Source organism: Anomaloglossus baeobatrachus, chromosome 3 (assembly GCF_048569485.1).
Source record: "Anomaloglossus baeobatrachus isolate aAnoBae1 chromosome 3, aAnoBae1.hap1, whole genome shotgun sequence".
NCBI lineage: Eukaryota > Metazoa > Chordata > Amphibia > Anura > Aromobatidae > Anomaloglossus > Anomaloglossus baeobatrachus.
The window spans coordinates 458,018,043-458,042,006 of record NC_134355.1 but is presented as its reverse complement, the minus strand read 5'-3'; the positions used below and the strand labels follow the sequence as shown (position 1 = coordinate 458,042,006).

At 45.1% G+C, this 23,964-nt stretch overlaps 1 protein-coding gene across 1 annotated transcript in view; it reads left to right on the top strand.

Moving 5' to 3' along the window:
- The window catches only part of ATP13A4 (ATPase 13A4), a 185,717-nt gene that overhangs the window by 133,793 nt on the left and 27,960 nt on the right, over nt 1-23,964 (top strand). The window contains exons 17-21 of the mRNA XM_075340497.1: nt 1,715-1,832; nt 11,733-11,857; nt 14,644-14,807; nt 16,476-16,598; nt 17,771-17,850. Of these exons, the coding sequence (XP_075196612.1) occupies nt 1,715-1,832; nt 11,733-11,857; nt 14,644-14,807; nt 16,476-16,598; nt 17,771-17,850 (610 nt within the window). The remainder of the gene's footprint in view (nt 1-1,714; nt 1,833-11,732; nt 11,858-14,643; nt 14,808-16,475; nt 16,599-17,770; nt 17,851-23,964) is intronic.

The following is a 23,964-nucleotide window of genomic DNA, read 5'->3' as shown; positions in this document are numbered from 1 at the left end:
GGCAGGGAACAGAGGAAAGACTCCTGCGTTCCGCTGCCTGCACTTACTGTGCAGACCTGCAGGATCTCTCCCTGCTTGGAACGCTGCAGCCCAGCTCCACTGCACCGGCTGAAGACGGGCGGGCCAGTCACAGAGAGTAGGCGGGCCGGATGTGGCCCGCGGGCCGCCCCTTGCCCAGGTCTGCTATAGAAGGACAGTATATGGGCTCCTTTATGTGTCTCCTTGTTACTTTGGAGGTTTAATGGGCCCCTTTATTTCTTGGGCCCCTGTATGTCTGCACAGGTTGCACCAATAGTATGTTCGCCCCTGCATTCCTGTGAATGGATGCTGTAAAGAGTGCACATCTAATACAAATGAGGAGGAACCTGGACATGTCACCCCTTTCTCCAAAAGGGGGATGGTCCCTAGTCAAACGATAGTGATGAGAAGTTGTTACCTGACAACATAAAATCTCAATATCTCAATTTGATGAAAAACTGACCAGCGTATTCTAACTTATTGGGAAAACGTTAATGACTACCCTTTGGTCAAGGTACACATAATGTATATTCGGTGATGTATAAGCCACACTTCACAGATACATTTCATAAAGGGGTTCTCTCATCTTCAGTGTTCTGAAATGCCTCTCTTCAGCCTTTTGGCTTCCTCTTCATTGGTGGACAGTGAGTTCCTGCTTGACTGAAAATTTAAACCAGGAGTATTGGTGCGCCACTGGTCCAAACTGTGGGCTTCCCGGAGCTGCTATATGAGGCTTTACCTCTGCTACATTGAAGGAGCATAGGTGCGCTGAAGCTGGACAGAATCAAGAGCTATCAGTCCATTCCAGAAATCCCATCCATACTCACTGCAGTGCTTACAAGCTCTTTTGGAATGAACTTGTAAGCACTGCATATGTTCGGCCAATGCCACTAGGCTGCAGCGATAACCAGTAATCTGGGCAGTGAGTCATAAACAATTCAATTTTAGTTACTCCATTCTTGAGAACCGAGGATCTATTTTTTTTTAATAAGAAATAAATTGCTTGATGAAACTCAGAGCATAGGAATGACTATTACATTGAAATAAGGCATGCCATTTGTTGGTATGTACTGTAATTATTTCTACATGAAGAAGGGAGGAATAAATTTCAAAGTGATTGCTCAACTGCTTTAAAATGAATATTTTCACAAATTTGCTTGTAAGGCTTAGTTTCCCACAAGGTGTGCCTTTATTTTAATGCACAGTATAATATTGTTGTATTTTTGTGGCAATTTTGTAAATGATCCTGTTTTAAATGTTATGTGACAATGGCCTGCTCCTCTTTAAAGGGGTTTTCTACTTTTGGACAATTTTTTTTCTTCCTTAAATGCATACAGTTTTGGATAAATAAAAAAAATCATTTTTGCAGTTGGGTTTTATTAAAAATGTTGCATCCTTTGCCTCCTATAGCCGCTGTATTGCTGGCTGCAGAATGAGTTAGAGATAATGTGGCCAAACCTGTTATTTTAGCATGACTTTGTGGCAGCATACCGTGTAATATAGCAGCTATAGGAGGCAAATGGTGCAATTTTTTTTTACAAAAATCAATTACAAAAATAAATTTTAGCCCCAATTGCATTCATTTAAGCAAAAAAAAAAAATAGTCCACAGGTGGAGAGTCCCTTTTAAAGTGAATTCACTTTTTAAAAATACTCAATAAATAAGATATTATTATAATTTTTTTTCCCCCAAACAGTTCCTCTTAACTTCTCAGAGGAGCTGGAGCTTTACACTAAACAAGGATTTCGCGTTATTGGACTGGCATACAAAACATTAGACAGAAGTGGAAATCTAAACATCAAAGCTTTAAAACGGTAAGGTCATTTTTTTTTATCATGTCATAAACAAAACAATGACAGCTTACGTTTCTGAATTCTGATATGTACTGAAAAATACAAGATCATATATTCTGATGCTGATAGCCTAAAGGATGTAATATCTTGTTCTCCAGGCTGATACAATCAATCAGCATAAGGTTAGAAACTACTTCTGTGCAGTGAAGGAATTTATTTTGTATCATCTTACATGTCACTATTGATCAGCCATAGCTCTGGTGACATTGAGGTTTTTGGACTGACTCCACAGCAGTTGGCGTAAAGCACCACTCCAGGGTTTTTTCATTGCACTGGTATAGTGGTGCTTTAAATGTGAGTCCCCTACCCCTGTATTATACTTACCATCTGTCATCCTCATCTGTTTCCAGCATCACTTCAGTTGGTCTGTGATTTGTGACACGCCAGTGTCACGGGCGGGGAGGACGCCGCTGCGCTGCGCTCGCCAACGCTCGGGTCCGGCGCTGCTGCGATTACGGCTCGGTGGCTCGAGCGGTGGGCCGGATCCGGGGACTCGAGCGGCGCAACTCGCCCGTGAGTGAAAGGGGTAGTATAGGGTTGGGGGATTTAGTCCGTGACGCCACCCACGGGTTGTGGTGAAGGTGGGCAGCACCGCTGCTGATGACGGGGATCCCGGGAGCGATGGTAGGGAGCAGCTGGGATGTTGTTTTCCCCCTCCGTGGGTAGGGGTTGGTGGTCCCGGGGCCCGTTGAGGTGACTGGTAGGCAGGGTTGGTGAGGTGCAGGGTCGCAGGGACAGCGCGGCGCGGTGCCGGATGGCACGGTTGTACTCACTCAGCCAAAAATGTACGCAAAGTCTCTGGTAAACCAAATGGCTGGATGGACGGGTCCCGCAGCCGGCTGCTGTAGCTTCTCCCGGACGGTTGGTGGTGGCTGCCTTTCCCTGCACCTTAGTGTTTGTTCGGCTCCGGTGGCTTCCCACCGGCAACCCGCTCCCCGGCGTATATATGTGCTGGAAGAGCCCTTTTGCCCGCAGGCTCTGGCCCTTGGAATTCTAGCTGTGGCGGTAGCTGTATTTCCTTCTGCTGGTCGGATGGTTGCCTTCTATCGAGACTTGGCTGCTAGGAAACCCCTGGGGTTCCGGTCACTGACGGATTTGACCTTTAACGGCGACTCCAAGCCTGGTCAGGGTTCGCAGGCCCTGCCTGTGTGTGCTGGCTTCACTTCGCTCCCCGATTCGGTACCGGCGGGCCACCGCCCGACCCCAGTCCTACGGTTCAGCGTTGATTCGCCTCTTCTGCAGACGGCCACCACCGTCTGCCAACCTTGCTCTTAGTGCCCGGGCCACACACCCGGATACGGTCAGTTTACTCCTCACACTTGCACTTCCCTAACTGATCTCTACTCTGACTTCCTTTTCCCGCCTCCAGGACTGTGAACTCCTCAGTGGGTGGGGCCAACCGCCTGGCTCCACCCCACCTGGTGTGGACATCAGCCCCTGGAGGGAGGCAACAAGGATTTTGTGTCTGGCTGATGTGCCTGTCTTGGGGTGGGGGTGTGTGTTGCAGTACCTGTGACGACCTGGCTAGTCCAGGGCACCACACCAGCTGCTTCAGTGTTTCATGGAGCGGGTCGAAGGTTACAACTCAATACAACTCTATGAGAGCCTCATTCTGGCTCTCATAGAGTTGCATTGAGACCTTGTGACATAATTTCTATTTTCCGGACAGTCAGAAGTTACGGGCACAAGATGGCACCATGGAATTGAAGCAACAGCGTTAAAAAGGTGAAAGTGGCATAGGTTAAGTATAAGGCTAGGGACATGGGGCTGAGCTCTTAAGCCACTCCAGCGCTGAAAAAATAAACCTGGAGTTGTGCTTTATTATAGTTTCTTTCCTTGTGAACTTCAGCCCTGTAAAAGTGGTGTTTTTTGGGGGTTTTTTTAACATGGAACTAAAAAACTGTTCTATTTGCCTGAACGTTGCTGTTTGGTGCAAGCACATGGATGTCTGGAAGACGCATTTTTGTAAATGAGAAAGTTGCAGAAATGTCTTCTGCAAAGTTCCTACATATGAACACATAAAATGGTTATTCCCATCTTCAAATATTGTGTTGGATAGTGCTCGTAAAAACAATCACTTTTCCCATTTCATGTTTAATTAAATTCTTAGCCATTGTTGAGATATTAACATTCTTTTGTATACAAATTATTGCATAGGTGACAAACAACACTGCTGTTTAGCAGGGGTGGCCAAATGAGCGCATACCTTACAAGCTCTTTTCTATTGAGCTTGTAAGCACTGCTTTGAATCTGACAGGATTACTGGAACACAATGTTATCTTCTAATCTCAGTCAGATTCACCATAGATAGCAGAAATGGTCAGTGTCCTGTCCAATGAGCTGTAAATAAGTGTTAATATCTCAAGAATAGCTGCAAATTTAAATGAGCAGTAGATTGTAACACTATATAACAGCACTCCTCTGTAAAAATGGGAATAACCATGTAAAGCTTGTCATAAATCTGGAGAGCCATTTACATTTTTATATTTTTTAGTAAAGAAAACAGCAGAGTTTTATATTTTTTTTCTACTATCCTATTTTGTTTTTAGCATTTTCTAACCGTTTCAATTTGGTAAAATCACAATTATAATGAAGCTCTTTTGATCCCCATACACATTAGACTTGGGTCACCAGAACCTATTTTAGGCAAGACAGTCCACCCTCCTACTGTGTACGGTACCTCCAGACTTCCCAATCGGTTGCATTCCCGTTGCGTCATTCCTTCCTTCCTTCCGTCATTCATTCCTTCCTTCCTTCATTTTGTTTCCAGGGGAGATAAGCCACTTGCACAGTCAACAAAACTGAGCGTGCTTATGTGTGTAGAGGAGGGTGGGAAATATAGCCAATGACTGAACTGAGCATGCATAAATATGGGAGGTTATTATGGATAGCTTTTGGAAGTTTTGATAAGCTTTATAGTGCCATTTTGTTGTACTCACTGTGAGACTGTGACCGGGGTTATCTATGACGGCCGGTATGTCTCACCCCGGTTGTGCTCACTCCATGATAGAAAACAACTCCACTCCAGGATTAATCCTGTTTCCCTACAGGCTTAAGGAAGGGTTAAAAGGAAACAGGAACGAGGGCAGGTGTGCCGGGTGTGAGGGAGTGATCACATCTCCCTGAGTTCTCTGCCGGAAAGGCACATATGTACTATTATGGACTTTGCTTTGGATAATAAACCGTGTGCTGTGAACCTTGGTGCCTGGATCCCGTGTCTTCTGCAGCGCAGCCGACGACGCTACCTCACATATGGTGGAGAATCGGCGGGCATGCCAGCCCGGTGAGGTGTAGCATCCATCCCTGGTGACCCAGCAGCGCATGTCCTGGATTCGAGCGGCTATACTACAGCCCAAACCCGGCGACGCCATGGAGGACATACTAAAGCATTTGGCTCAGGCTAATGCACAGCAGCAGCAGACCAATGCACACATACTCCAATCCTTGAAATCGCAGGAACAAAGACACCAAGAACAGATGGTTCTCCTGGCCAAGTCGATCCGTGCCGGACCGGCAGCAACAACCCCGGGATCGGGTGACGACGGCAGCGTCCGGAAAGCGGTGAGACAAGCGTTGCAAAAGATGACCCCGGGGGATGATGTGGAAGCGTTCCTAGCGGTGTTTGAGCGGGTGGCCGAGCGGGAAAAACTGCCGACCCCCCAGTGGGCTGAGGTATTGTCGCCCTATCTGACGGGGGAGCCCCAAAAGGCATACCTGGACCTCTGTACCGAGGACGCCTTAGAATATGCGACCCTGAAAGCCGAAATACTTGCTCGGATGGGGGTGAATACCTATGTACGGGCTCAGCGGGTAAATCAGTGGTTCTATGAGGAAGCCAAACCCGTACGCTCACAGGCCTATGACTTGTTGCATCTCGTAAAAAAGTGGTTGCAGCCTGACACTCTGAGCCCGGCGCAAATGGTGGAAAGGGTAGTTGTTGATCGTTTTGTGCGTCACCATTCAACGGTGGGTAGGACAGGGCGACCCAAGTACCCTGGACCAATTAGTGGGCCTGGTAGAGCGGCATGTAGCTACGCAGGACTTGATACGGGACACTGAGACTTTGCGTACCGCCCGTCGGTCCGGCCCCTCCAAGCCTAGGGCCAAGGACCCACCGCTGACACCGGTGCGGGAGTCCGCTACCGTCCCGGCTGAGGCCGCACCCTCCGTCCCTGAGGTCCGGAAAACTATGTACCCTAAACGACAACTCGTCAAGGGGGTGTCCTTCCCTATTAGATGTTGGCGGTGCCAGCGGGTGGGACATATGGAAGCCCAGTGTCCACTCACCACGGAGCCCATGGATTGTGGGGTTACCCGGCGGGGTTCAATGTATGCTCAGGTGGTGTGTACCGCTGACCTGGTCTACCCAGAGACTGAGCCCCACTTGTGCCAAATACAGGTGAATGGATGTCCGGTTACAGGCTTGTTGGATTCCGGAAGCTTAGTGACCCTTGTGCGATCAACCCTAAGGGCTAAAGTAAAGGCCACAGGACGTACCGTGGGGGTGGTTTGCATACATGGGGACCGCCGAGACTATCCCACGGGGATAGTCACCATCACAGCACCTTGCGGTCAGGTGCAACATGAGGTGGGACTTATTAATACTCTTCCCTATGATGTGATCCTAGGAAGGGATCTGCCCTATTTTTGGACTTTATGGAAGGGACCTCCTAAGTCCCCTCAGATATTGGTCAGTCCGGGACCTGAGCCCTACAATCCTGAATCCGGGACGCCTGCCGTAGGGGTCCCCATGATAGGGACAGAATGTGAACCTGATAGGTCGCCCCTAGAGGTATTGGCAGGAGAGGCTGAGACGGTCGAGCCCATCCCGGAGTTGGAGGCGTCCCCGGATACGTTTGGGACAGCCCAACTCCAGGACCCTACATTAATACATGCCCGGAGTCGGGTGACAGTAGTTGACGGGGTGGCACAGCTGCCCGGTGCCCAGGTAAGGTACCCCCATTTCGCTCTTAAGCAGGATTTACTCTACCGGTAGATGAAGTACGGGGCGTAGGGGTAGAGCAGTTGGTGGTACCCCAGCCGTATCGCCGGCGGGTCCTCGACTTGGCTCATAAACACCTGATGAGTGGTCACCTAGGGGTCAAGAAAACGCAGGAGCGAATATTGCAAAGGTTCTATTGGCCCGGGGTCTTTGGGGAGGTAAAACGGTTCTGCGAAACCTGCCCGGAGTGTCAGCTTACCGCACCCCTGACCCACTTTCGCAGTCCGTTGGTACCGTTACCCATTATAGAAGTCCCTTTTGAACGGATAGGGATGGATCTGGTGGGGCCCCTCGTAAAGTCTGCTCGAGGGCACCAGCATATCCTAGTGATCGTTGACTATGCCACCCGGTATCCAGAGGCGATACCTCTCCGACATACTGCGGCGAAGCTTATAGCTCGGGAGTTGTTTGCTGTGTTCTGCCGGGTGGGGTTGCCCAAGGAGATCCTTACGGATCAGGGGACCCCATTCATGTCTAAAGTGACGAAAGAGCTATGCCGGCTACTCCAGATCAAGCAGTTTCGTACGTCTGTGTATCATCCTCAGACGGATGGTTTAGTGGAACGATTCAATAAAACCCTGAAAACCATGCTCAAAAGGGTGATTTCCAAAGACGGGAAAGACTGGGATATGATGCTTCCCTATTTGATGTTTGCCATACGAGAGGTGCCACAGGCATCCACGGGGTTTTCGCCTTTTGAATTGTTATACGGGCGACATCCCCGGGGATTGTTGGACCTGGCAAAAGAAACATGGGAGCAGGAGCCCACCCCCCATAAAAGTGTGATTGAACACATTTTAGGAATGCAGAACCGCATAAGCGCAGTCATGCCAATTGTGAAGGAGCATTTACAGGAGGCTCAGGCCGCGCAAAGCGGCCGCTACAATAGACAAGCCACCGTGCGGACCTTTAAACCCGGGGATCGGGTGTTAGTATTGATCCCCACGGCGGAGAGTAAATTCCTGGCTCAGTGGCAAGGCCCCTACGAGATAAAGGAAAGAGTCGGGGTGGTCAGCTATAAGATATTGCAGCCCGGTAGGCGGAAACCTGAACAAATATACCATGTCAACCTATTAAAACCTTGGCAGGAACGGGAAAGCCTGATGGTTGATTTTCCCCCATCCCCCTCCTCTTCGGGTCGTTCAAACCCGGCTCCAGCAACCTCCGGAGAGGACGAACCGGAAGTAAGGATTGGAGAAGCCCTCACCAAGCAACAGAGGCGAGAGGCCAGACGGCTGGTTCAACAGAACCCCAATGTCTTCTCCGAGTTGCCGGGTAGGACCAGTCTGATACGACATGACATTGTCACCGAGCCTCACCTGAAGGTACGCCTGAAGTCATACCGGGTGCCGGAGACTCGAAGACAAGCCATATCAGAGGAAGTGAAGACAATGCTACGCCTGGGGGGCATCGAAAAATCCCGGAGTGAATGGGCTAGTCCTATTGTCCTAATACCAAAACCCGATGGCTCCTTAAGGTTCTGCAATGACTTTAGAAGATTGAACGAAATATCCAAGTTCGATCTCTACCCCATGCCCCGGGTGGATGAGCTGATTGATAGGCTGGGACAGGCGCGATATTTTACCACGCTCGACCTGACCAAGGGGTACTGGCAGGTGCCACTGACGGAGTCCGCCAAGGAGAAAACCGCTTTTGTTACGCCGGAGGGTCTCTTCCACTATGTTGTCTTGCCTTTTGGGTTACATGGCGCTCCGGCCACGTTCCAGAGGTTGATGGACTTAGTGCTGGAACCCCACCAGGCGTATGCATCAGCGTACCTTGATGACATCATTATTTACAGCTCCGATTGGCAGACCCACTTGGAACAGGTACAAGCGGTGGTGGACGCGCTTCGAACAGCCGGATTGACAGCCAATCCCAAGAAATGTCCGTTGGGACTCACGGAAGCCCGCTACTTGGGCTACGTAATAGGCCAAGGAGTGATTAAGCCCCAAATTAACAAGGTTGAGGCGATCCAGAAGTGGCCTAGACCCCTGACCACGAAGCAGGTTAGGGCCTTTCTGGGTATCGTGGGGTACTACAGGAGGTTTGTAAAAGATTTTGCGGGACTATCAGCCCCCTTGACGGACCTTCTCAAAGGCAAGAAGTCCGTCATGGTGCGTTGGACTCCGCAGGCCGAGGACTCCTTCCGGGCCCTGAAGGGGGTCCTGTGCGGACAGCCCGTTCTTGTAAACCCTGATTTCCGGAAGGAGTTCATAGTACAGACTGACGCCTCGGAGGTCGGCCTGGGGGCAGTGCTGTCTCAGGTGGTTCAGGGGGAGGAACACCCCGTCACCTTCTTAAGTAGGAAGCTCACCCCTCCCGAGCGGAATTATAGCGTAGTGGAGAAGGAGTGCCTGGCGATTAAGTGGGCCTTGGAGTCCCTACGCTATTACCTGCTGGGGCGTCAGTTTCGCTTGGTGACGAATCACTCTCCACTGGTCTGGATGAGGTCCGCCAAGGAACGGAATGCCCGGGTTACCCGGTGGTTCCTTTCACTGCAGAACTTCCGGTTTACGGTTGAACACCGGGCCGGTAGGTTGCAGGGCAACGCCGATGCCTTGTCCCGCGGCCCGTGTTTGATGGCAGGAGTTCAACCCCGCACGCTTGAACTGAGGGGGGGGGGTATGTGAGACTGTGACCGGGGTTATCTATGACGGCCGGTATGTCTCACCCCGGTTGTGCTCACTCCATGATAGAAAACAACTCCACTCCAGGGTTAATCCTGTTTCCCTACAGGCTTAAGGAAGGGTTAAAAGGAAACAGGAATGAGGGCAGGTGTGCCGGGTGTGAGGGAGTGATCACATCTCCCTGAGTTCTCTGCCGGAAAGGCACATATGTACTATTATGGACTTTGCTTTGGATAATAAACCGTGTGCTGTGAACCTTGGTGCCTGGATCCCGTGTCTTCTGCAGCGCAGCCGACGACGCTACCTCACATCACCTATGTATGAAACGTCAGGCTTCAAATGCAGTTAGAGGTTTATTTTAGCTACTAAGGCTAGTTTCACACTTGCGTTAGGCGAAATCCGCTGGGTCCGTTGCTGCGTCGTTTTGACGCATCCGTTCTTTTTGTGCTGTCAACGGATGCAACGGATCCGTTATTTCACAGGAATCCTTTAGCTGATTCCTGTGAAATAACGGACCCGTTGCATCCGTTTGGCGAACGTTATGCGTCCATCTAACGGAATGCGTCGGCTCTGTTTTTTGGGGTTTTTTTTCTTTTTTTTTATTCTGGGCATGCTCAGTAGAAATTAGCGGAATCCAGCAGCGGATTACGTTGTAAAGCACTTTGCAACGGAATCCACTACCATAGGGAGTTATTATAAATTTTAACGGAAGCAACGGAATCCGCTGGTCGGCGTCATTTTGATGCAAGCAAATAACGTGACATTCAGCGTTGCTTCCGCTCGGCGGAAGCAATGGAGCGTCGGCCAACGGAAGCAACGCAGGTACTTTTGGCACAATCCGTCATCAATGCAAGTCTATGGGAAACAGTGGAATCCATTAACGGATTCTGCTGATTCCCAAGACAGCGGATTGCGCCAAAAAAAAAAAACGGAAGTGTGAAAGTACCCTAATATAAACAGAGAAAGTTTGTCCAGCTCAGCCCTAAAGATCATGGCATATAAAAATCAGAAGGAAGCAAGCACAGTATCCCACTGCGGCTGGGCATATTCACTAATGAAGGAAAGGAGGAGAGATCCAGCGTCTAGGAGGCACTTTTAGTCAACATCCATACGTTACTGAAAATGTATTAATATAAAAAAATTAAAGATATCTACACACTGTCAGGACAAATGATAGTAAGCAGACTCATTTAGAAAGATTAGTGTTCTTAAACTTGGTTTAAGAACGATAGTCTTTTGAAACACGTCTGATACCATTCATTGTATACTACCTTTTATCCTGACAGTGTGTACATATCTTCAATTTTTCAGTTTTTTTAATACATTTTCATTAAAGTATGGATTTTATTCTGGATAATGATACGAAACCTGATTCAATTAGTTATGAAAGCGCTGATTCCCAGAGGTCCTGTGGTGTGTGCTGGGGTATGTGGAGGAGGTGGTAGCAGAGGAAACGGATAAAATAGCGACTGCCAGACTTTTATATGCAGTTAGAAAGCGAATTGCCTCTCACTGGTTATCAGAGAAGGTACCGACTCGTAAAGAATTTATCAATAAAGGAAACTTTATTATATTTATGGAAAAAAATGTCTATCTTAAGGGTGACAGGATGCTACAGTTTGAAAAAAATTGCAATAAATGGCTACATTTTCAAAGACTGGCATCGTTTGAACTACTGAAAGATAGAATATTGCTAAGACAGAAAGTGGTGTAATTGCAATACATGAATACCTATAGGATGCCTATGGCTAAGAGGAGAGTGGGGGGAGCTGGGGTCCCCTACGTGTGAGACTGTCGATCAGAAATAAGAGTGGAGGGGGAGGGGAGTTATGTCTTGGTATAAATGATTGATTACGCTTTGCAATAACTACATTTTTGTAATGGTTGATTACGCTTTGCAATATATACATCTTTGTAAATGTCAAAAACATAATAAAAATGTATGTGAGTAAAAAGTATGGATTTTAACTAAAGTGCCTCCTGGAAGCTGGATCTCTCATCCTTTCGTTTATTTCAGTTCCCCAAAGCAAAAATAACTACCGTAAATGCCTATTAATTTCTGTATGTGACCCTTTTGGCATGGCCATTAAATAAAGTGAAATTGCGGTTTTCAAATCGTCCTGTGGTCTCTTGGACATATACTAAGTAGTGCAGGGATATTGTGTCTTATTTGGATCAAATGTAGCTGACTTGTTTGGATATTATAATAAACTTGCCTTTTGTAACAAGGGATGAAGTGGAATGTGACCTGTCTTTCCTTGGTCTTCTTGTGATGGAAAATCGTCTTAAATTGGAAACTAGACCGGTGTTAAAGGAACTGTCTAATGCCAGGGTCAGAACTGTCATGATTACAGGTATGATTTTACATAATTCTGAAAGTCAAATACATCTCTTTACAAGATTCACTTACATAACGTACAAAGATATCAAGGCAACAATATGTCGGAATTATCAAAACCAACAACTCAGGCTGGAAATGATTATTTATTTATTTTTAGATTTTTGTTAATTGATCATTAAACTCAGGAATTATGTTTCCAAAAATGTTTTGTTATACAGTTTTGAGATTGTGTTCTGTATTATCATATTACATTGTAGCAGGGTAATTTGCTTTTATGGTTTACTAATAAGTCAGGAAACTAGAACCATGCAGTCTTTGCTTTAGGGCTCGTGCACATGGCTGTATTTTCGTCCCAAGTGACAAAACATTGGATCACACTTGCACCGTTGTTATTCTTTAGGGACACGCACATGTTAGATTTTTTCCTCGGACTGAGCCTCTCCAAGGAGAGTATGCCATGAAAGTCAATGAGTCCATGGAAACCATCGAAGTGCATTGTCATAGTGGAGATATTTTTTTCTCCATCTACTCCTCACTCGAGAGAAAGCAGGTTACCCTATGCACACACAATCTGATTACAGTGCGATTTATGTGAGCAACCCGATTCTCTCAGATGAGAAAATCTAATGTCGTCGGCGCCTAGTCGTTCAGCCACTGATAAAAACTTTAGAGGAATCAGACTACTAGGAGGGCCATGCACAGTAGATGAATTTCAGGCAAGACCTGCAGATTTCCAGTGTGTTTGGTAGTGTACTGGCTCTCCCAACACCAAATGTTGGGGTAAAGAATGGTCTGGGTTATTAAATTATAAAACACCGAATCATTTTGTTCTTAAGGTGGATAAGCTGCCTTCAAAGACGTCTGCCTGTTGAGAACCACATGCACACTATCTAAGCATGATTATTTATTAGGGAATTGCTGTAATGTGTATAGCGAGCTTTTTTTCTTCCTTTTGAAATAACACCAATAGTTCATCTGCTATGTCTGGTGCTACAGTTCAACCCCATTTTCTGCTGCTAGATATCTTTTTCACTTTATATAATTCTTTTAAATATTTTCCCATTTTCCATCAATAGTAAATTATTAACCTTTTCACAACCAATGACCGTGTCTCTGCCTTTGATGTGGGCTCACACGCTGAGCCCACATCTTTCCCAGCACTTGATGGCTGATTTAATAATGCCTCACCAGAGATTAGAGCAGGTTTCTCAGTGTGTGAGATGTAATGATACAGCTCTGATCTCCTGGTCTAACCTCCTGCATGAGTCAGTGTGGTGGAGGGGCAGTCCATTTGAGTTTAGCTGTGTTTATATTACAAACCCTTCTAGCATTTCTCCTCATCTCTAAGCACTGTCAGCTTTGCTGTGTTTACCATCCTCGATTCTAACTTTCCAGAGATGAAGGTTCAAAGTGTCAACAGTCACACTTATGTCTGTTGTATTCAACCTGTACTGGGTCTGCAGTGGGATCAGCGCAGGGTCTCATTACACCTTATTCATGAGTAGTCCAGAACAGGCAGGCTGCTTCTGTGTGAGATGTAATGACAGTCCTTTTCTCAGTGCAGAGAGATTACAAGTAAGAGATTACAAGTTGCTGGAGCACAGCAGACATGTGTGAATGCTGACACACTCAGTAATCAGCAGAGTTGATGGAAGGATCTGTAATGAGACACAGTTAAACTCAGCAGCACAGCTCCCCTCCCCATACTGACTCATGCAGGAAGTTAGACCAGGAGATCAGAGCTGTATCATTACATCTTCCACACTGAGGAAACTGCTCTACGCTATGGTGCGGGCATGTTCTTCTTTCTTTTGAGTGTTGATGTCAGCAGCTTATGATGGGTCAGCACCATACAGGGAGAAGTGCCCACCCCCAGTGAAAACTATCTGATAACACTCACTTGGACTTTAAAAAAAAATAACCAATTAGGTGCTAAATACTTTGATTGCTAATATCTCTTCAATGGAAAGGCAAAATAAAAAAATCTATTTTGTAGCCACTACTACCTTGTGTGTTCAGTTCAATAATTTAATATCAAGAAACAAAGATTTGAGCAAGTAGACAGTATATCTCTTGTCTATCATATTAGTGCATCAAAATTATTTATGTAATAATAAAATCTAGCTGTCATCTTCCACTGAATTACATTAGACAGAAATGCTACTGGTGTATAATAACATACACATAAAGAGCAGCACTTGGCTGCCAACCCTAAGCATTGTACCGAGCTGCTGAGCTCTTCCCGGGGACATCACTTCTATTGTATCTTGCCACTGCCAGAGTAGATTTCTGCTGAGTTAGTGTCTCGTGTGTCAGACTCCCACTATTTTCATATAGATGGGTCATCAATTCAGAAAACCCCTTATAGTAATAAAATCTAAATTTTGATTTTTTTTTTTCCTTTTTACCAAGAATTAATTTGAAAGGGTATTTTCATATCTCGAGAATCCATTTTTTCTCTAAGCAGGGAAAGAATAGGGTTGCCAAGCTTGCTTCTCATTAATTCACATCCTCAATGCTTTTTTTAAAAAAAAAATATTCAACTCTAGAAGCAGTCACCAATCTCCTATGGTCTTTGTGTTTTTCATCCTTATATAAAGAATGTACTGTCATAGAGGTGTAGGCCATAATGGATTTAAGGCAACCATTACATCTTTTTAATGTTTATTATACATGTTGTTTTTCTTGTCTACAATATGGTCATACTAGGTTATAATTTTCAAACTTTGATTATATATATATATATAAAATGTGTGTGTGTATGTATGTATATAACCATGAAACCTTTTTCTACTTCAGGTGACAATCTGCAGACTGCGGTGACTGTAGCTAAAAACTCTGGGATGATAAATGAACAGAGCAATGTTATCATGGTAGAAGCAAAGGGACCCACTGATTCCAGTTTGGCTTCTATTACATGGACTGTTGTACAGGATATGAAGCGAAAAAGTTTTGAAGAAGTGGTGAGTGGCTCTGTGATACAAATACTTGGTTAATGCATATCTTATTTCATATTCAAACCCATATCTTGTTGACTTAGGTGCAATTCCAACAATTTATGTGAAAGACTGCTATATTTTGTCCACTTATTTTTCACATGGCACAGTAAATGCATTCTTATTGTTAACATACAGACTAAGCCCAATGTAAAGTTCTAGTCCTGCCCCAGAGCACAGCTATGCTGCCGAGGTGACAACTGATGATTGATAAAGAAATCAAACTACAGATTGGTTTCAATGGCAACTAAAGGGTTAGTAGACTTTGGAAAGCATCTATAGTGGGGTGATCTACGCAAAATGCAAGAGATATAAAAATAGATTATATTGGCAGAAATTAATAAATAGTACGTGTACGTTATTATATGTTGTGATTTTTGAGAATAAACCCTCTAGGCCATGTGCCCACGGAAAAATGTACCTGCGGACTTTTCTGCAGGTATTTCCGCAGGTTCACGCAGCAACTCCCCGGAATCTGCAGCTATCCATTGTTGCGGTATTTCTGTGGAGTTGTTGCGGTTCACCTGCGGAAACAGTGCGGATTTCATGTGGAATTCCTGCGGAATTCCCGCCCTGTATCTCCATAGTGGAGAGGCGGGATTTCCGTAGGTAATTCCGCATGACTAATGGACAAGCAGTTACGTGCGGCTGCGGGAAATCCGCAGCATTTTCCGCAGCCGCAAATACCACAGCATTGATACAGCACTCCCCAAATCCCATAGGATAACATGGGGAGTGTCTGTACTTGCGCAAACCCATGGATTTATCTGGAAAATCCAGGGGTTTTCTGCAGCAAAATCCGCAGTTACTTTCTCCCGTGGGCACATGGCCTAAAGGCCGCTTTACACGCTGCGATTTCGCTAGCAAGATCGCTAGCGTGCGTACTCGCCCCCATCGTTTGTGCATCACGGGCAAATTGCTGCCCGTGCCGCACAAAATTGCTTGGAACCGTCACACTATTTACCTGCCTACTGACGTCGCTGTGACCCGCAAACCGCCTCCTTTCTAAGGGGGCGGTTCGTTCGGCGTCATAGCGATGTCACTAAGCGGTCGCACAATAGAAGCGGAGGGGCGGAGATAAGCGGGACGTAACATCCCGCCCACCTCCTTCCTTCCTCATTGCCGGTGGCCGCAGGTAAGGTGAGGTTCCTTGTTCCTGCGGTGTCACACATAGCAATGTGTGCTGCCGCAGGAACGACGAACAACATCGTACCTGCAGCAGCAACGATAATTGGGAATATGGGAGCATGTCAGCGATTAACGATTTTGAACAATTTTGTGACCTTTTTCGATTGCACGTAAGTGTCACACGCAATGACATCGCTAAAGCGGCCGGATGTGCGTCACGAATTCTGTGACTCCAACGACATTGCTTTAGCGATGTTGCTGCGTGTAAAGCGGCCTTTACCCTGGATATTGATGGCCCGCAGATATCTGTATGTTTGATAAGTGGGGGTGTCCTGGGTGTGGAGACGGTTCTTGACAGTAAAGGAAAGAAGATTGTAGTAAGAGAGCGGGAGAGGGGACATATGTTTTAACGTTTTACTTTGCTCATTCATTATTTTCATCATCTGAAAGATTTTGGAGTTCCTGCTGAATATTAAATAAAGAAATTGATGTTTTATGTCATTCTAGGATATCTATGTTGACATTCAGGAAAAATCCAAGCCAGACACTGAAAAGCCACCGTATTATTTTGCCATGACTGGAAGCACATATGACATCATTTTGCATTATTTCAGTAATTTGCTACAAAAGGTAACTAAATCGAATATCTGAATCTGAACACACTACATGAGTGTTTGGCCATATTTGCAGTTTATAATGATAGATTATGAATGGACATAAATAGGATTCATATTGGACTAGCAAGGTTCATGACACAATTTCAGATTATGTCACAAGTTTTTTTAAGCAATACTTGATATGCAGAGAAAAAAAGCCTGTTAACGATATCACAGTCTTATGGATGCTTGTCCAGTGTTAAAGAAGCACTCTTTTCTATATTTTTATATTTGAATGTAATGTAGTGTGAGTGTGATAATATACTCCCCTACCGCTGCTTTCTCCGGTGTCCAGCACCGTTCTGCTCCTCTTATCAATTATGTGACTGCAATTGCGGCTAACCAGCACTGTGTGAGATGAAAGTCTCTTTTGTAATGTAAGTCTATAGAGCTCCGTTCTGTCAATCCATAGGCTTTATTGTAAAAGTCTCTTCTTGATGTCATGGGTTGTATGAAGATAACAGGAGACTGGCTTTCCTAGACTGTCCCTCAGGCTAGGGGTGCTTTAAATATCACTTTTTCTCCAGAGATAACTCTGAAGGTGATAACGTTTAGGTCGCCTTCCTCGCCCTGCTGGCCAGTCCTGTTCTAATACCCACTCTCCCGGAGAGGGCCGGGACAGGAGTGGCTAAACCCACGGAAATGAACAAACAGGGGAAAACAAAATTCAATCAAACAGCATGCTCACACCGAGGTATTAGACAGCAAGTGATAAGGTGTAAAATAAGAGCAGGGAGGAAACAGCGAGACAAGAAAATTCCACAAAACTCCAAGAAGCATGCAGTATAAACATCAACAAACTGGGACATACAGCACACGGATCAGTTTAGCAGAAGCTATAGTCAGCATGGGAAGACAGATTCCACCATCATTAAAAGGTGGGGAGAAACTGTGATAGGTGCTTCTTTAAATGTTATTGATAGGGCTTTTTATCTAAGTTCAGATTTAGTTTGGCTTGTGTGCTAAGTTTTTGCTATAAACCAACTCTTACTTTCCACATCATAGAACAGAAAGCTCATATATCAAAATAACTTGCTTTTCCTTTACAGAAGTTCACTATGTACTTTAGGACATTTATGACTGACGGGCGAGAATATATTGTACATGTGTCATAACATGCTAAACTTGTTCTATGATCGTTTTCAGATACTCATAAATGGAACAATTTTTGCTCGAATGTCTCCGGGGCAAAAATCTAGTCTTGTCGAGGAATTCCAGAAATTAGGGTAGGTTATGCTTGGATAGCTCTGTAGTGACACCTTGCCTCTGCGCTACGTACTAATATGTTTGTTTTGACATTGCATGTGGATACTGGTACAGATTCCAGCCATTAAGTCTTCTGTCCAAGTTCTGCAGTGATTGAAGACAATGACATGGACTCAGACTGATCTCTATGTTTTACTGTAAATTCAGTTGATTTTATATCATATACAGATATTCGTGAATAATGCAATGTGCAGCTCAGAGTTTCTTAACAGAAATTTCTTTGTCAATTTGCACAATTCATTAGTATTTTAGATGTTATTTTCATTGCAGCAGTAAAGAATGGATTTTATTTTAAGCTAAAGAGAGAGGTTTCAGGGTTGGTTTTGAAAACCTGAAGTGTCTGATCACTTAGATAGTTGTTAGCCAAATTCTCATTTGCCGGCTGAGCGTTCATATGTTTTCAGTAGAGATAGGGGAGAAAGTAACTTTGTGCCTGCTTTTGAAGGTGACTGAACTCCCACAGAGGCAAAGCCATGGGACGTTTCATCTTAAACTACCCAATCTTTCCCTTTCTGTATATCGGAGCGTTCAGACCGGGATTTCCCAAACTCCAGTCCTCATGGCCCCCAACAAGTTATGTTTTCATGATTTCCTTACTATTGAACAGCTGATGGAATCATTAAGGCATCACCTGTGCTATATTAAGGAAATCCTGAAAACATCACCTGTTGGGGGTCGTGAGGACTGGAGTTTGGAAACCACTAGTTTAGACAGTCTCAGATGTGAAGACTAAAGGGGGCTTTACACGCAACGACATCGCTAACGAGATGTCGTTGGGGTCCCTGAATTCGTGACGCACATCCGGCCTCGTTAGCGACGTCGTTGTGTGTGAAACGTACGAACGACCGCTAACGATCAAAAATACTCACCTAATCGTTGATCGTTGACACGTCGTTCTAATCCCAAATATCATTGCTGTTGCGGGACGCAGGTTGTTCGTCATTCCTGAGGCAGCACACATTGCTACGTGTGACACCCCAGGAATGAGGAACAACAGCGTACCAGTGTTCTCCGGCAACAAGGTGGGCATGACTTTCTTTCGGCTGCTCTCCGCCCCTCCATTTCTATTGGACGGCTGTCGTGTGACGTCGCTATGACGTCGCACGAACCGCCCCCCTTAGAAGGGAGGTGGTTTGCTGGCCACAGCGACGTCGCTAGGCAGGTAAATACGTGTGACGGGTCCCAGCGATGTTGTGCGCCATGGGCAACGATTTGCCCTTGACGCACAACTGACGGGGGCGGGTGCTTTCACCAGCGACATCGCTATCGATGTCGCTGCGTGTAAAGCAGCCTTCAGGCTAAGCTCCCATCATGAATATTTGCACAGAGTTTTTGATCTTGCAGATTGTCTACAGCATTTCTGCACCTATTAACTAAATTAGAGTTTGAACATGGGATACATTGCGTTATTGAGTGCATTTTTTACATGCATTTTTATTGCGTTTTTGACACTTTGGTTTTTATATATTCTTTTGTGTCCTGTTTTAAAGCTGCTTAATTTTTTTTTTTTCCTCTTATTTTATTTGGTCAAAATTTTATTAATACAGCCATGTGTGGATTAGATGCCTCTTTAGTGTTTGCACAGCATAAATGCACTAAAAATGCCCATGCATTTTATACCTGTGGATGTTCTGTCTCTAATGCAATTCTATGGGGAAAATTTGCACATAAAACTCAGCGAAACTGCAAGAGAAATTGACATTGTGGAGTTTAAACATACACCGCATGCCTATATACACACAGCATAAATAAAAATACAGTGGACTTTGCTGGATTTATGAGATGCTGAGGTTTCTTTGCACAGCAAAAATACACAACATGAAAAACTTCTCTTGGGAACTTAACCTACAGAACACTATGATATCTAATGTTAAGCGGGCTTTACACGCTACGAGATCGCTAATGCGGAGTCGTTGGGGTCACGGAATTCGTGACGCACATCCGGCCGCATTAGCGATGCCGTTGCGTGTGACATCGATTAGCGATTTTGCATCGTTGCAAAACAGTGAAAAATCGCTAATCGGCGACACGGGGGTCCATTCCCAATTATCGTTACTTCAGCAGTAACGAGGTTGTTCCTCGTTCCTGCGGCATCACACATCGCTGCGTGTGACGCCGCAGGAGCGAGGAACGTTTCCCTACCTGCCTCCCGGCCGCTATGCGGAAGGAAGGAGGTGGGCGGGATGTTACGTCCCGCTCATCTCCGCCCCTCCGCTGCGATTGGGCGGCGGTTCAGTGACGTCGCTGTGACGCCGCACGGACCGCCCCCTTAGAAAGGAGGCGGTTCGCCGGTCACAGCGACGTCGCCGGACAGGTAAGTATGTGTGACGGCTCTGGGCGATGTTGTGCGCCACGGGCAGCGATATGCCCGTGTCGCGCAACAGATGGGGGCGGGTACGCACACTAGCGATATCGGGACCGATATCGCAGTGTGTAAAGTAGCCTTTAGAGAATAGGAAAGTGTTAACTATTTATTGGACTTGTTGAAGTATCTAAATATATCAATTCATATACATTGTATAATATATAGTACAGGGGTGGGCAATTAATTTTCCCATGGGGCCGCATGAGAAATTGGGATGGTTTTAGAGGGCCGGACTAATATAATTAACTCAGTTCTACATCTTCTCTCTCACTCTCTCTCTCTTTTTTTCTCTCTCTGTCTGCATGTATATATATATATATATATATATATATATATAGATATAGATATATATATATACAGTGCCTACAAGTAGTATTCAACCCCCTGCAGATTTAGCGGCAGGTTTACACATTCGGAATTAACTTGGCATTGTGACATTTGGACTGTAGATCAGGCCTGGAAGTGTGAAATGCAATGCAGCAGAAAAGAATGTTATTTCTCTTTTTATTTTTTTTTTAAATTGTGAAAAGTTTATTCAGAGGGTCATTTATTATTCAACCCCTCAAACCACCAGAATTCTGTTTGGTTCCCCTAAAGTATTAAGAAGTATTTCAGGCACAAAGAACAATGAGCTTCACATGTTTGGATTAATTATCTCTTTTTCCAGCCTTTTCTGACTAATTAAGACCATCCCCAAACTTGTGAACAGCACTCATACTTGGTCAACATGGGAAAGACAAAGGAGCATTCCAAGGCCATCAGAGACAAGATCGTGGAGGGTCACAAGGCTGGCAAGGGGTACAAAACCCTTTCCAAGGAGTTGGGCCTACCTGTCTCCACTGTTGGGAGCATCATCCGGAAGTGGAAGGCTTATGGAACTACTGTTAGCCTTCCACGGCCTGGACAGCCTTTGAAAGTTTCCACCCGTGCCGAGGCCAGGCTTGTCCAAAGAGTCAAGGCTAACCCAAGGACAACAAGGAAGGAGCTCCGGGAAGATCTCATGACAGTGGGGACATTGGTTTCAGTCAATACCATAAGTAACGTACTCCACCGCAATGGTCTCCGTTCCAGACGAGCCCGTAAGGTACCTTTACTTTCAAAGCGTCATGTCAAGGCTCATCTACAGTTTGCTCATGATCACTTGGAGGACTCTGAGACAGACTGGTTCAAGGTTCTCTGGTCTGATGAGACCAAGATCGAGATCTTTGGTGCCAACCACACACGTGATGTTTGGAGACTGGATGGCACTGCATACGACCCCAAGAATACCATCCCTACAGTCAAGCATGGTGGTGGTAGCATCATGCTGTGGGGCTGTTTCTCAGCCAAGGGGCCTGGCCATCTGGTCCGCATCCATGGGAAGATGGATAGCACGGCCTACCTGGAGATTTTGGCCAAGAACCTCCGCTCCTCCATCAATGATCTTAAGATGGGTCGTCATTTCATCTTCCAACAAGACAACGACCCAAAGCACACAGCCAAGAAAACCAAGGCCTGGTTCAAGAGAGAAAAAATCAAGGTGTTGCAGTGGCCTAGTCAGTCTCCTGATCTTAACCCAATTGAAAACTTGTGGAAGGAGCTCAAGATTAAAGTCCACATGAGACACCCAAAGAACCTAGATAACTTGGAGAAGAACTGCATGGAGTAGTGGGCCAAGATAACTCTAGAGACCTGTGCCGGCCTGATCAGGTCTTATAAAAGACGATTATTAGCTGTAATTGCAAACAAGGGTTATTCCACAAAATATTAAACGTAGGGGTTGAATAATAATTGACCCACACTTTTATGTTGAAAATTTATTAAAATTTAACTGAACAACATAACTTGTTGGTTTGTAAGATTTATGCATCTGTTAATAAATCCTGCTCTTGTTTGAAGTTTGCAGGCTCTAACTTATTTGCATCTTATCAAACCTGCTAAATCTGCAGGGGGTTGAATACTACTTGTAGGCACTGTATATATATATACAGTTAGGTCCAGAAATATTTGGACAGTGACACAATTTTCGCGAGTTGGGCTCTGCATGCCACCACATTGGATTTGAAATGAAATCTCTACAACAGAATTCAAGTGCAGATTGTAACGTTTAATTTGAAGGTTTGAACAAAAATATCTGATAGAAATTGTAGGAATTGTACGCATTTCTTTACAAACACTCCACATTTTAGGAGGTCAAAAGTAATTGGACAAATAAACCAAACCCAAACAAAATATTTTTATTTTCAATATTTTGTTGCGAATCCTTTGGAGGCAATCACTGCCTTAAGTCTGGAACCCATGGACATCAGCAAACGCTGGGTTTCCTCCTTCTTAATGCTTTTCCAGGCCTTTACAGCCGCAGCTTTCAGGTCTTGCTTGTTTGTGGGTCTTTCCGTCTTAAGTTTGGATTTGAGCAAGTGAAATGCATGCTCAATTGGGTTAAGATCTGGTGATTGACTTGGCCATTGCAGAATGTTCCACTTTTTTGCACTCATGAACTCCTGGGTAGCTTTGGCTGTACGCTTGGGGTCATTGTCCATCTGTACTATGAAGCGCCGTCCGATCAACTTTGCGGCATTTGGCTGTATCTGGGCTGAAAGTATATCCCGGTACACTTCAGAATTCATCCGGCTACTCTTGTCTGCTGTTATGTCATCAATAAACACAAGTGACCCAGTGCCATTGAAAGCCATGCATGCCCATGCCATCACGTTGCCTCCACCATGTTTTACAGAGGATGTGGTGTGCCTTGGATTTCCAAACTTTTTTCTTCCCATCATTCTGGTACAGGTTGATCTTTGTCTCATCTGTCCATAGAATACTTTTCCAGAACTGAGCTGGCTTCATGAGGTGTTTTTCAGCAAATTTAACTCTGGCCTGTCTATTTTTGGAATTGATGAATGGTTTGCATCTAGATGTGAACCCTTTGTATTTACTTTCATGGAGTCTTCTCTTTACTGTTGACTTAGAGACAGATACACCTACTTCACTGAGAGTGTTCTGGACTTCAGTTGATGTTGTGAACGGGTTCTTCTTCACTAAAGAAAGTATGCGGCGATCATCCACCACTGTTGTCATCCGTGGACGCCCAGGCCTTTTTGAGTTCCCAAGCTCACCAGTCAATTCCTTTTTTCTCAGAATGTACCCGACTGTTGATTTTGCTACTCCAAGCATGTCTGCTAGCTCTCTGATGGATTTTTTCTTTTTTTTCAGCCTCAGGATGTTCTGCTTCACCTCAATTGAGAGTTCCTTAGACCGCATGTTGTCTGGTCACAGCAACAGCTTCCAAATGCAAAACCACACACCTGTAATCAACCCCAGACCTTTTAACTACTTCATTGAGTACAGGTTAACGAGGGAGACGCCTTCAGAGTTAATTGCAGCTCTTAGAGTCCCTTGTCCAATTACTTTTGGTCCCTTGAAAAAGAGGAGGCTATGCATTACAGAGCTATGATTCCTAAACCCTTTCTCCGATTTGGATGTGAAAACTCTCATATTGCAGCTGGGAGTGTGCACTTCAGCCCATATTATATATATAATTGTATTTCTGAACATGTTTTTGTAAACAGCTAAAATAACAAAACTTGTGTCACTGTCCAAATATTTCTGGACCTAACTGTATATATATATATATATATATACATATATATATATCTATATATATAATTGCCTTATTCTGTCTGTCTGTCTGTCTGTCTTGCTCCAAAATTGTGTCCTTACGGTGACACAA